Below are 14075 nucleotides of genomic sequence, written 5' to 3' on the forward strand. Positions count from 1 at the left end.
GACTTCAGGAAACAGCAGAGGGAGCACCCCCCTATCCACATCGACGGGACAGTAGTGGAGAAGGTGGAAAGTTTTAAGTTCCTCGGCGTAAACATCACGGACAAACTGAAATGGTCCACCCACACAGACAGCGTGGTGAAGAAGGCTCAACAGCACCTCTTCAACCTCAGGAAGCAGAAGAAATTTGGCTTGTCACCAAAAACACTCACAAACTTTTACAGATGCACAATCGAGAGCATCCTTTCGGGCTGTATCACCGCCTGGTACGGCAACTGCTCCGCCCACAACCGTAAGGCTCTCCAGAGGGTAGTGAGGTCTGCACAACGCATCACCGGGTGCAAACTACCTTCCCTCCAGGACACCTACACCACCCGATGTCACAGGAAGGCCAAAAAGATCATCAAGGACAGCAACCACCCGAGCCACTGCCTGTTCACCCCGCTATCATCCAGGAGGCGAGGTCAGTACAGGTGCATCAAAGCTGGGACCGAGAGACTGAAAAACAGCTTCTATCTCAAGGCCATCAGACCGTTAAACAGCCATCACTAACATTGAGTGGCTGCTGCCAACATACTGACTCAAATCTCTAGCCACTTTAATAATTAAAAATTGTATGCAATAAATGTATCACTAGTCACTTTAAACAATGCCACTTTATATAATGTTTACATACCCTACATTACTCATCTCAAATGTATATAGTGTACTCTATACCATCTACTGCATCTTGCCAATGCCGTTCGGCCATCGCTCACCCATATATTTATATGTACATATTCTTATTCATTCCTTTACACTTGTAGTTGTTGTGAAATTGTTAGATTACTTGTTAGATATTACTGCACAGTTGGAACTAGAAGCACAAGCATTTCGCTACACTTGCATTAACATCTGCTAACCATGTGTAAGTGACCAATAAAATTTGATTTGATTTAATAGGGCGTTAGGCCACCACGAGCCAGAACAGCTTCAATGCACCTTGGCATAGATTCTAGAATTGTCTGAAACTCTATTGGAGGGATGCGACACCATTCTTCCACAAGAAATTCCATAATTTGGTGTTTTGTTGATGGTGGTGGAAAACGCTGTCTCTGGCACCGCTCCAGAATCTCCAATAAGTGTAAGTGTTCAACTAGGTTGAGATCTGGTGACTGAGACGGCCATGGTATATGGTTTCCATAGTTTTCATGCTCATCAAACCATTCAGTGACCACTCGTGCCCTGTGGATGGGGCCATTGTCATCCTATGGGGGCATAGCCACGGTAGCCAAAACATTTTATACATGACCCTAAGCATGATGGGATGTTAATTGCTTAATTGACTCAGGAACCACACCTGTATGGAATCACCCATTTCAATATACTTTGTATCTCTCATTTACTTAAGTGTTTCCTTTATTTTGGCAGTTACCTGTAGTAAACCAACATTCTCGGTTCATTCCCATTTTCACCCACAACAAGTGTTATAACAGCTGTTGTTACAAAACTGTACTTCTGAGATTGTGTAGTGGGTTCATTCATTCATTATTGTATTTATTTAACTACGCAGGCAGGATAGGAGAAAAATAGCATGCGCTAGTAGCATTTTCACATTTCCAGACGGAACACAGCTTGAAACAGAAGATTACATCACTATCTTCTCAGCAGAAGACACTAAGACAAAGTGAGGGGGAAGGAGCCCTTGATGCCTTCATTCATTATCTGCATGCTGTCTAGGCTGACAGAAAGGTCAGTGTGACACCAATACACATTAAACAAGCGGGAATGAATGACAGTCAGGGACCGGACCACCGGGAGAGACAGCGTTGCAGGGGGAGCATACCTTGCAGGTCTCATAGTCTTTGCGGATGTAGTGCAGGTGGATGAGCCAGTTCCTCCTCTCCAGAATGGGAAGTTCCGGAGCTGAGGAGGAGAGGCAGAGTAGACATTCAGGGGTGATGAGGAGACGGCATATTGGCCCGATACCAAACAAACCCCTCCACACTTTCTCATTTAAGGCCCTTGTTGACCCGCACTGATAAGAATAGATTTAATAGAACAATCCATGACGTGGTCAGAAATCAAGTACAGCAAAAACGGTCTCATTCTGACCTCTCAGAACTACTGAAGCTGACATTACTGTATATGTGTTGAGTCATGCTGCCAGTGAATGGCCATTTCATGTTAAACTATGTCAAATCAAAGTTTATTGGATTTATTGGATTTGCAGATGTTATCACAGGTGCAGGGAAATGCTTGTGTTGTAATACCTAGCAATACAAAACAATACACAATAATCCAAAAAAGTAAAAAGAAAGGAATGTAGAAATATCAATAAGATATGTAATTAAATTAAGAAATATTTATAGCATTTTCAATGATAAATCAGAAGAGACTCCCTCTTTAAAAGTTATGGACATTTTATTACCTGAAACTACGGTGCTCTGCATCAGTCATTAATAAGACAAGGACCGATGCAACATTTTCCAATAAAAGCCCTTCGGGCTACATTACTCAGACATAATACCTCAGTAAGTTAGATAATAGTTACAGTACTGCTAATTGTTAGTTACAGACAATGATGTTGTTTTATTACGCCTCTGCCATTAAGATATTATCCTTGTTGCCCAGGCAACCACGTCTTTAACGAGCTCAGTGCTCCTGACAGGAATGAGAAGGAGCACATGCTACAGACAGACAGACAGACAATGGGGAACATGAAATTCAATACAGTAGGATATATTTGGTGAGATAAGATGGCCATGCCAACCATGCTTCTGTATAACAGTACTGGAAACCTTTCCTCTAGCAGAACACAATTGTATTCAAGATAGCTGCCTTTCTAATTCCAAATAGAGTGACTTCTTTGATTTCAGTAATCCTTTTATCTTGTACCTACTTGTGAGGCAGCAATAGGACACTGGCTATATGAAATGAAGCTGCCTGAGACTACACTACAGGGTGGATGTTGTTAGGTTAGTGCCTGTGGAAAAACTGTGATTTACACCAAAGCTCCCCTCTGTTTTATCTCGCCAATTGTTAAGTCGGAGCTCCAGTGTCTCACAGCAAGAACCTCGAATGGAACCTCACTCTAACCCCACAGAGAAAGCCTTCCCTTTTCCCCTGTTCGCTGAGTGGTAGACTGCAGTGCATGGAGACTGCATCCCCCTCTCATATTTGCCGCATCAGATTTGGAGTGGCCTTATTTGTGGGCTTAATCCGCTTTGGCTCCTGCCGAGACAGCAATAATATTCTTGTCTCTGGGTTTCAGCTGCGGCCCTGTGGCACTTTAAGTCCACTCTTACTAAAGCTGGGCAGATTTTGAGGAGGGGGGTTCGTCTGTGACGTCTTCATGGGACAATAAATAGAAAAGCAGCAATAGGAAGAGGAACCCAGCATGGAACCGTCCAAATATAGCCAGCGAAAAGGTTTCATCCCCACCAAAAAAATCCTCTCATTGTATGCATGATCTCGGTAATGTGTAGAGAGAGAGGAGACAGATTTGTATTATTCTGTTCGCTATAAAAAAAAGTCCAGCTGAGCAAAGAGGATAAGTTGGAGCAGAATGCTTGAAGAAAAGCCTGCCGAGATCAAAAGACCCCTGAAGCGGATCAAGTTCACTATTCAACTTGTCACCTCTTTGGAAATTGAGGTCAAGTGGAAGAACTGTGCGTTAGTGTTTCTCCTGCAATTGCTTTGTATCAATAACATGACTTCTGTAGTGGGCTGCACAACATTAAGAGTTGGCACACAAAATACAGTGGGTGATGTATGAGGGGGCCTAAGGGTGATATCATGGCTTTTTTTTATTTTTTATTAAAAGGTCAACTTCTGTGGGATGGATGAAAACAATATCTACAAGCTATTCTATACGAATGCTAGGCCTATACATTTGTACTGTGTTCTGGAATATGGTTGTAAGTTTCTGTCAGGTTAATCATTGGAAAAAGGGTAAGGGCGCCCTCTTCAGTCAAATAAAATATTTGTTTAAAGTCTAACACACTGCAGCGAGCATTAATTCAATTCTAACATTTTGACTTAGTCTTGTCCCTATGCAACACTGAGGATCGGGTTTCAACGACGGACTGTTTTGGCAACTACGATAACGGGAAAAAAATTGCTCTGCGGTGGGTCCTCTTCAGACAGATCACGAAGCAGACATGCCAGAATGTCGTGATTCCAAACCAAAGTTTGCATGGAAAACATTTGCAGTGGTTTTAGTTAAAGTAGTTAATACAAACTAGCCACTTGCGAAATGCACTCATAAAAAAATAACCTATGTGATCATCTTGCTAGCTACAATTTTGTATTTTATTCAAGCGGAAAAGGTAGTGACTAGGCAGCAGCGGATGCTGCAGAGGGGAGGACGGCTCATAATAATGGCTGGAATGGAGTTAATGGAATGCTATCAAAGACATCAAACTAGTGGTTTCCATGTGTTTGATGCCATTCCAATGACTGCATTCCAGCCATTATTATGAGCCATCCTCCCTCAGCAGTCTCCACTGGTAGGCAGTGACGTAGTTCCTCTATGTCAAACTGATGTTCTATTACGTACAGACGCTGTTATGCCGGAGCATTTTTTTAATTGCGGGAGGCAACCTGGATGTCAAGAGTAATTTTGACTAGGGTGACGTTAGTAAATGCTGTCAGTTAGCCAAACCATTTCCCCTTAATAAATAGGCCTATAGCATCATATGCATGTTTTTTTCTGTACAACTAATGCCCTCCACTGTCATGTTAAAACACAGGTGTATGTGACATTTCAATGGAAAACTGTAGAGTCTGTTGAAGAGAAGAAGTCACTGTTGTGTAATTAGACATTTACCTTTTGGAGCCTGGCGTTTTCTTCGTCTCAGAGGCCACTGGGAGCTGAAAAGAGGGAGATCTGTGAGGCAACAAATTGGGATGTGGTCAGGGAGTCTCAATTTTGGAGCAACTTCTGGCCTGCATCCTGCCACCTTCTTCACCATTCCCCTCTGGGGATACATTGTACACTACACCTGGACCATCAGACTCTTTTGGTAACAGATAGCCATTATACACTACACCTGGACCATGTGACTCTTTTGGTAACAGACAGCCATTATACACTACACCTGGACCATCAGACTCTTTTGGTCACAGACAGCCATTATACACTACACCTGGACCATCAGACTCTTTTGGTAACAGACAGCCATTATACACTACACCTGGACCATCAGACTCTTTTGGTAACAGACAGCCATTATACACTACACCTGGACCATCAGACTCTTTTGGTAACAGACAGCCATTGTACACTACACCTGGACCATCAGACTCTTTTGGTAACAGACAGCCATTATACACTACACCTGGACCATGTGACTCTTTTGGTAACAGACAGCCATTATACACTACACCTGGACCATCAGACTCTTTTGGTAACAGACAGCCATTATACACTACACCTGGACCATGTGACTCTTTTGGTAACAGACAGCCATTATACACTACACCTGGACCATGTGACTCTTTTGGTAACAGACAGCCATTATACACTACACCTGGACCATGTGACTCTTTTGGTAACAGACAGCCATTATACACTACACCTGGACCATGTGACTCTTTTGGTAACAGACAGCCATTATACACTACACCTGGACCATGTGACTCTTTTGGTAACAGACAGCCATTATACACTACACCTGGACCATGTGACTCTTTTGGTAACAGACAGCCATTATACACTACACCTGGACCATGTGACTCTTTTGGTAACAGACAGCCATTATACACTACACCTGGACCATGTGACTCTTTTGGTAACAGACAGCCATTATACACTACACCTGGACCATGTGACTCTTTTGATAACAGAGCCATTATACACTACACCTGGACCATGTGACTCTTTTGATAACAGAGGCATTATACACTACACCTGGACCATCAGACTCTTTTGGTAACAGACAGCCATTATACACTACACCTGGCCCATGTGACTCTTTTGGTAACAGACAGCCATTATACACTACACCTGGACCATGAGACTCTTTTGGTAACAGACAGCCATTATACACTACACCTGGACCATGTGACTCTTTTGGTAACAGACAGCCATTATACACTACACCTGGACCATGTGACTCTTTTGGTCACAGACAGCCATTATACACTACACCTGGACCATCAGACTCTTTTGGTAACAGACAGCCATTATACACTACACCTGGACCATCAGACTCTTTTGGTAACAGACAGCCATTATACACTACACCTGGACCATCAGACTCTTTTGGTAACAGATAGCCATTATACACTACACCTGGACCATCAGACTCTTTTGGTAACAGATAGCCATTATACACTACACCTGGACCATCAGACTCTTTTGGTAACAGACAGCCATTATACACTACACCTGGACCATCAGACTCTTTTGGTAACAGAGGCATTATACACTACACCTGGACCATCAGACTCTTTTGGTAACAGACAGCCATTATACACTACACCTGGACCATGTGACTCTTTTGGTAACAGACAGCCATTATACACTACACCTGGACCATGTGACTCTTTTGGTAACAGACAGCCATTATACACTACACCTGGACCATCAGACTCTTTTGGTCACAGACAGCCATTATACACTACACCTGGACCATCAGACTCTTTTGGTAACAGAGGCATTATACACTACACCTGGACCATCAGACTCTTTTGGTAACAGACAGCCATTATACACTACACCTGGACCATCAGACTCTTTTGGTAACAGACAGCCATTATACACTACACCTGGACCATGTGACTCTTTTGGTAACAGACAGCCATTATACACTACACCTGGACCATCAGACTCTTTTGGTAACAGACAGCCATTGTACACTACACCTGGACCATGTGACTCTTTTGGTAACAGACAGCCATTATACACTACACCTGGACCATCAGACTCTTTTGGTAACAGACAGCCATTATACACTACACCTGGACCATCAGACTCTTTTGGTAACAGACAGCCATTATACACTACACCTGGACCATGTGACTCTTTTGGTAACAGATAGCCATTATACACTACACCTGGACCATGTGACTCTTTTGGTAACAGACAGCCATTATACACTACACCTGGACCATGTGACTCTTTTGGTAACAGACAGCCATTGTACACTACACCTGGACCATCAGACTCTTTTGGTAACAGACAGCCATTATACACTACACCTGGACCATCAGACTCTTTTGGTAACAGACAGCCATTATACACTACACCTGGACCATCAGACTCTTTTGGTAACAGACAGCCATTATACACTACACCTGGACCATCAGACTCTTTTGGTAACAGAGGCATTATACACTACACCTGGACCATCAGACTCTTTTGGTAACAGACAGCCATTATACACTACACCTGGACCATCAGACTCTTTTGGTAACAGAGGCATTATACACTACACCTGGACCATCAGACTCTTTTGGTAACAGATAGCCATTATACACTACACCTGGACCATCAGACTCTTTTGGTAACAGACAGCCATTATACACTACACCTGGACCATCAGACTCTTTTGGTAACAGACAGCCATTATACACTACACCTGGACCATCAGACTCTTTTGGTAACAGACAGCCATTATACACTACACCTGGACCATCAGACTCTTTTGGTAACAGACAGCCATTATACACTACACCTGGACCATGTGACTCTTTTGGTAACAGACAGCCATTGTACACTACACCTGGACCATCAGACTCTTTTGGTAACAGACAGCCATTATACACTACACCTGGACCATGTGACTCTTTTGGTAACAGACAGCCATTATACACTACACCTGGACCATCAGACTCTTTTGGTAACAGACAGCCATTATACACTACACCTGGACCATGTGACTCTTTTGGTAACAGAGGCATTATACACTACACCTGGACCATGTGACTCTTTTGGTAACAGACAGCCATTGTACACTACACCTGGACCATCAGACTCTTTTGGTAACAGACAGCCATTATACACTACACCTGGACCATGTGACTCTTTTGGTAACAGACAGCCATTATACACTACACCTGGACCATCAGACTCTTTTGGTAACAGACAGCCATTATACACTACACCTGGACCATGTGACTCTTTTGGTAACAGAGGCATTATACACTACACCTGGACCATGTGACTCTTTTGGTAACAGACAGCCATTATACACTACACCTGGACCATGTGACTGTTTTGGTAACAGACAGCCATTATACACTACACCTGGACCATGTGACTCTTTTGGTCACAGACAGCCATTATACACTACACCTGGACCATCAGACTCTTTTGGTAACAGACAGCCATTATACACTACACCTGGACCATCAGACTCTTTTGGTAACAGACAGCCATTATACACTACACCTGGACCATCAGACTCTTTTGGTAACAGATAGCCATTATACACTACACCTGGACCATCAGACTCTTTTGGTAACAGATAGCCATTATACACTACACCTGGACCATCAGACTCTTTTGGTAACAGACAGCCATTATACACTACACCTGGACCATCAGACTCTTTTGGTAACAGAGGCATTATACACTACACCTGGACCATCAGACTCTTTTGGTAACAGACAGCCATTATACACTACACCTGGACCATGTGACTCTTTTGGTAACAGACAGCCATTATACACTACACCTGGACCATGTGACTCTTTTGGTAACAGACAGCCATTATACACTACACCTGGACCATCAGACTCTTTTGGTAACAGACAGCCATTATACACTACACCTGGACCATGAGACTCTTTTGGTAACAGAGGCATTATACACTACACCTGGACCATCAGACTCTTTTGGTAACAGACAGCCATTATACACTACACCTGGACCATGTGACTCTTTTGGTAACAGACAGCCATTATACACTACACCTGGACCATGTGACTCTTTTGGTAACAGACAGCCATTATACACTACACCTGGACCATGAGACTCTTTTGGTAACAGACAGCCATTATACACTACACCTGGACCATGTGACTCTTTTGGTAACAGACAGCCATTATACACTACACCTGGACCATGTGACTCTTTTGGTAACAGACAGCCATTATACACTACACCTGGACCATGTGACTCTTTTGGTAACAGACAGCCATTATACACTACACCTGGACCATGTGACTCTTTTGGTAACAGACAGCCATTATACACTACACCTGGACCATGTGACTCTTTTGGTAACAGACAGCCATTATACACTACACCTGGACCATGAGACTCTTTTGGTAACAGACAGCCATTATACACTACACCTGGACCATCAGACTCTTTTGGTAACAGAGCCATTATACACTACACCTGGACCATGTGACTCTTTTGGTAACAGACAGCCATTATACACTACACCTGGACCATGTGACTCTTTTGGTAACAGAGGCATTATACACTACACCTGGACCATGTGACTCTTTTGGTAACAGACAGCCATTATACACTACACCTGGACCATGAGACTCTTTTGGTAACAGACAGCCATTATACACTACACCTGGACCATCAGACTCTTTTGGTCACAGACAGCCATCTTTGGTAGACTAGAACACTTGAAGTGAGTTTGATGCAGCTAGCAGGCCCTTTACTAGGCATGACATGGATCTAGAGACGGCATGCCTACGTCCTTTTATGTAGGAGCTTTAATACACTCATTACCTCTTTCACCACCTTTTGTTGTGGGGCTTTTGCTTCCCTTATAACTCACTTTACTGTTGATGTATTATTGATTTTGTATTGTCGATATGTTATGTTAGAGTAGTGTGTAACAATGTGTTATTGTATGTAATTGGAGTCCAGGAAGAGTAGCTGTAGCCAATGGGGATCCGGAATAAACACAAATACAAAATACTGTGTTCGGTATTTGTTAAAATGCAAGATTTGTCTGTGCTTTGTTGCCAAGTTTATTTCTACATTTTCTATCACCGATAGGTTTTTTGTGTGGGTTTAAAATATTAAATTACCTCTACAATATGTTATTAATTTCATTGAGTGTTGATTTGGTTAGACTAAATTGCATTGCGATGTCTTTGTTCTACACATGTTCATAAAACACATTTATTGAGGATCTCTTCCAAGAACAAAGCATTCACATAAATCTTAAAAGTACAAAGTAATGTAACATAACGTTCACGTAAAAAAAATCGTACAAATACAAAGTCTAACATAATTCACAAACATCTTGAAAACGTACTGTGCAAAAGTAAATAGCATTCAAGCAAAAAAAAAAAAGTGTTGCACTGCAAATTCACAACGTTGTTACGAAATGTTCTTTGTTGGCATAGCCACAACTTGAGCACCGTGGTATTTAACACTAATCACAAACAACTTGCACCACAAAACTAAAACATCCGTGCACGTTTATGATGGTGTCCTGTAAAGAAGTCATAATGGCATCCCGTACGGTAGCAACACTTTCCACCACTGGCCCTTGTAGTAAACTATGGTCTTGCTCTGTGAGCTAAGCCTCTGTCTGCTGATGATCCAGTTCCATTCAGCCAGAAACGGTTCTTTCTTCAACTGATCTTGGCCAATGTTTCCTTCATGCCAGAAACTGTTCTTTCTTCAGTTCGCACACATTGTGCAGTATGCAACACGCCGTTAGTGTCTGTCGTCAACGTTGATGCACTTCACCAAACATCTCTAGCATCCCTTCAAGCGTCCTAAGACGTCGTCAATAGCCACCCTGGCAGAACTCAGGTGGTCATTCAACTTCTGCTGGTGGTTATTCAGAGATGTGTCCTGGGAAAAGCCTGTCATTAACCACCTCTTCAGTGGGTACGCTGGGTCTCCTACCAGATGAACTGGTATCTCTATACCAATGACAATCGCTGAACTCTGTGGCAGAGGAGAATAATTGTAGATTCAGAAACAATTGTATACATGCAGTAAATAGGTCATTACTATGCTTGCAAAGGTTTTAGTTATGTGCTTATTCTCTATAACTGATGTTTAATCACATACTTCCTGGGGAAAAAAAGACGACCCCCCCCTGCTCCCCTGCCAGTCTGAAATGATCAGAGTTGGCCAATACTCTCATCCCCTCAATGTCAACAAAACAAAAGAGATGATCGTGGATTTCAGGAAACAGCAGAGGGAGCAGCCCCCCATCTACATTGACGGGACAGTAGTGGAGAGGGTGGAGAGTTTTAAGTTCCTCGGCGTAAACATCACAGACAAACTGAAATGGTCCACCCACACAGACAGCGTTGTGAAGAAGGCGCAGCAGTGCCTCTTCAACCTCAGGAGGCTGAAGAAATTCGGCTTGTCACCAAAAACACTCAAACTTTTATAGATGCACAATCGAGAGCATCCTGTCGGGCTGTATCACCGCCTGGTACGGCAGCTGCTCCGCCCATAACCGGAAGGCTCTCCAGAGGGTAGTGAGGTCTGCACAACGCATCATCGGGTGCAAACTACCTGCCCTCCAGGACACCTACACCACCCGATGTCACAGGAAGGCCAAAAAGATCATCAAGGACAGCAACCACCCGAGCCACTGCCTGTTCACCCCGCTAACATCCAGAAGGCGAGGTCAGTACAGGTGCATCAAAGCTGGAACCGAGAGACTGAAAAACAGCTTCTATCTCAAGGACATCAGACTGTTAAACAGCAATCACTAACATTGAGTGGCTGCTGCCAACATACTGACTCAACTCAAGCCACTTTAATAATTAAAAATTGATGTAATGAATTTATCACTTGCCACTTTATATGATTTACATTAGATAATGTTTACACAACCTACATTATTCATCTCATATGTATATATTGTACGCCATACCATCTACTGCATCTTGATGTAATTAGATGTATCACTAGCCACTTTAAACAATGCCACTTTATATAATGTTTTCATAACCTACATTACTAATCTCATATGTATATACTGTACTCTATACCATCTACTGCATCTTGCAATCCTGATGTAATGTATCACTAGCCACCTTAAACAATGCTGCTTTATATGTTTTCATACCCTACAATACTCATCTCATATGTATATACTGTACTCCATACCATCTATTACATCTTGCCTATGCCGTTCGGCCATCACTCATTTATATATTTTTATGTACATATTCGTATTCATTCCTTTACACTTGTCAGTACAAGGTAGTTGCTGTGGAATTGGTAGATTACTTGTTAGATATTACTGCATGGTCGGAACTAGGAACTAGAAGCACAAGCATTTCGCTACACTTGCATTAACACCTGCTAACCATGTGTATGTGACAAATAACATTTGATTTGAATATCTAATCATCCTGTCAAAACACAGCAAACCCTGTGCCATCTAGACACCCCACATAGACGTCAGTGAAGCTAGAAAAAGACAAACTCCTCAAATGTGGCATATCACACCAAGTGGTAACATGGCCTCTATTTGTCAAAACAGAAATTAGACTAGCAGCTGAACACTTACCAGAGGTTGTGGTTGTGATCAGCAACAGACTGCAACACAGGATAATACTGCCCTTTGCTGTTCAAGTAGTCCTTTGGATATTCTTTTGGGGCAGTGATGGGGATGTGTGTCTCGCCGATGTCACCAGCACATTGTGGATACCCAAGCTGCTTAAACCCACAGATGGTGGCTAGGATGCCTTTACCACCAGGTAGCGAAATAAAACGGTTGTACTTGTCTTCACGACAGCTACAGTCACCCGTCTTAGAATGATGCAAACAGTGGAGACACTGACTCCAAATAAACTTGAAATAATGTGGTACTCGCTTGGTGTTGCACACCACGGTATTCAATTGTGTTTCAGACATTGGTGGTCTGTTTAGTTCTCAGACTCTACTAACTGTGCAAGGTGTTCAAACGTGGCCCGAGACATGCGGAAGTGTTTGCGCCATTGATCATCGTCTAAACCATTCAACATCATACTGCAAACATCTTCACCGCGTCCACACACCTCGAAAGCATGTTGCATTCTCGATTGCTGCTTCTTTCGTCAGTACATATAGTGGTTGTAGCGCGTAATCGCAAAAACTGTCGTCGTCTGTGCTGTCGTTCAACGTCATATCGTTGTCTACTCAGGCGTATATCTCGAGTGAGATTATTCTGACTACTAGAAAGTAGACTTAGCATTATTTACCAAATGCATTAACGAAAGTTAATAAGGCTGGCTCCAGCAACACTTTCATCCGCCATGTTTGCTGTCCAACAATAACAACGTGTCGCCGACTAGTAATGACGACTTCACATCTGCTTGTGGCGTCCAGTACTATTGGGCGTCATTAAGAACGCAAGATAAATCTTTGAACTATTTGAATTGAATGTACACTAATTATCGACGGATGGAATAAAGGCATACCCGTTGATTTAAAACAAAATAACGTTATGACATCAATTTCGTGAGTTTAGCTAATTATCTAGCTAAGCAAAACGTATTAATGTAGCAGGTTGTGATAATTAGGTTAAGATTAGGAAAAGGGTTAGTTAAAATGAAAAACCTTCCAACTTTTGACGTTAATTTGACAAAAGCTGGATCCCTTTTAGCCATGGCCCCATACGGAGCTGTAACGACTTTGCTAGCATTAACAAGCTAACGTTAGTCGTTAGCTAGCTGCTATGTTTTCAGCTAGCTAGAGCTGGAGAATGCTCAGCAAAACGTTTCTAGACACATTACACTGCTAACAACAAACATCCCAGCTAGTTATATCCAAGACATTGCAGATTTTATTCGGTTTACCATTGTAATCCCAATTCATAGCAAGTAAATTATCCTCACAGTTAGTGTGTTTTCTTCGTCCGCCATCTTAACAGCACAGGAGCCTGTTGCCATGGTTACGCTAGAACGGGGTACTTTTGAGCTCTGTTTCAAACAGCCTTAGCAGAGATTATGAAGGACTTCTGTTTTTATCGTCTCTGGCACTGGAGGGTTGGGGAAGTTACTCTGAAAATATAGTTTACCAAGCTACCAATTACTAAACACTAAAATACGTTAAACTGCACTAAATCTACCCTTAAGAAAAATATAGTTGACTAAAGGAGTAGTAGTTCACAACATCCAAACTACTTCGTGATAAATTACCATAATTCGACAATCAT

General features: G+C 42.5%; 1 protein-coding gene across 4 annotated transcripts in view; it reads right to left on the reverse strand.

The window, feature by feature from the left end:
- Positions 1-13810, reverse strand: part of LOC106595576 (Bardet-Biedl syndrome 4 protein) — a 29956-nt gene extending 16146 nt beyond the window's left edge. For 2 of the 4 annotated variants that reach the window (XM_045713659.1, XM_045713657.1), the window contains exons 1-4: positions 13756-13810; positions 12447-12624; positions 4808-4851; positions 1823-1902 (exon numbers count right to left, since the gene is read on the reverse strand). In XM_045713659.1, coding sequence (XP_045569615.1) covers positions 1823-1836 — 14 coding nt within the window. In that variant the 5' untranslated portion in view covers positions 1837-1902; positions 4808-4851; positions 12447-12624; positions 13756-13810. Of the gene's footprint in view, positions 1-1822; positions 1903-4807; positions 4852-12446 lie in introns of all 4 variants that reach the window. The other 2 variants (XM_045713656.1, XM_045713655.1) reach the window with 2 other exon arrangements.
- Between the last annotated feature and the right edge of the window lie 265 nt (positions 13811-14075).

This window comes from Salmo salar, unplaced genomic scaffold (genome assembly GCF_905237065.1).
Source record: "Salmo salar unplaced genomic scaffold, Ssal_v3.1, whole genome shotgun sequence".
Lineage (NCBI taxonomy): Eukaryota > Metazoa > Chordata > Actinopteri > Salmoniformes > Salmonidae > Salmo > Salmo salar.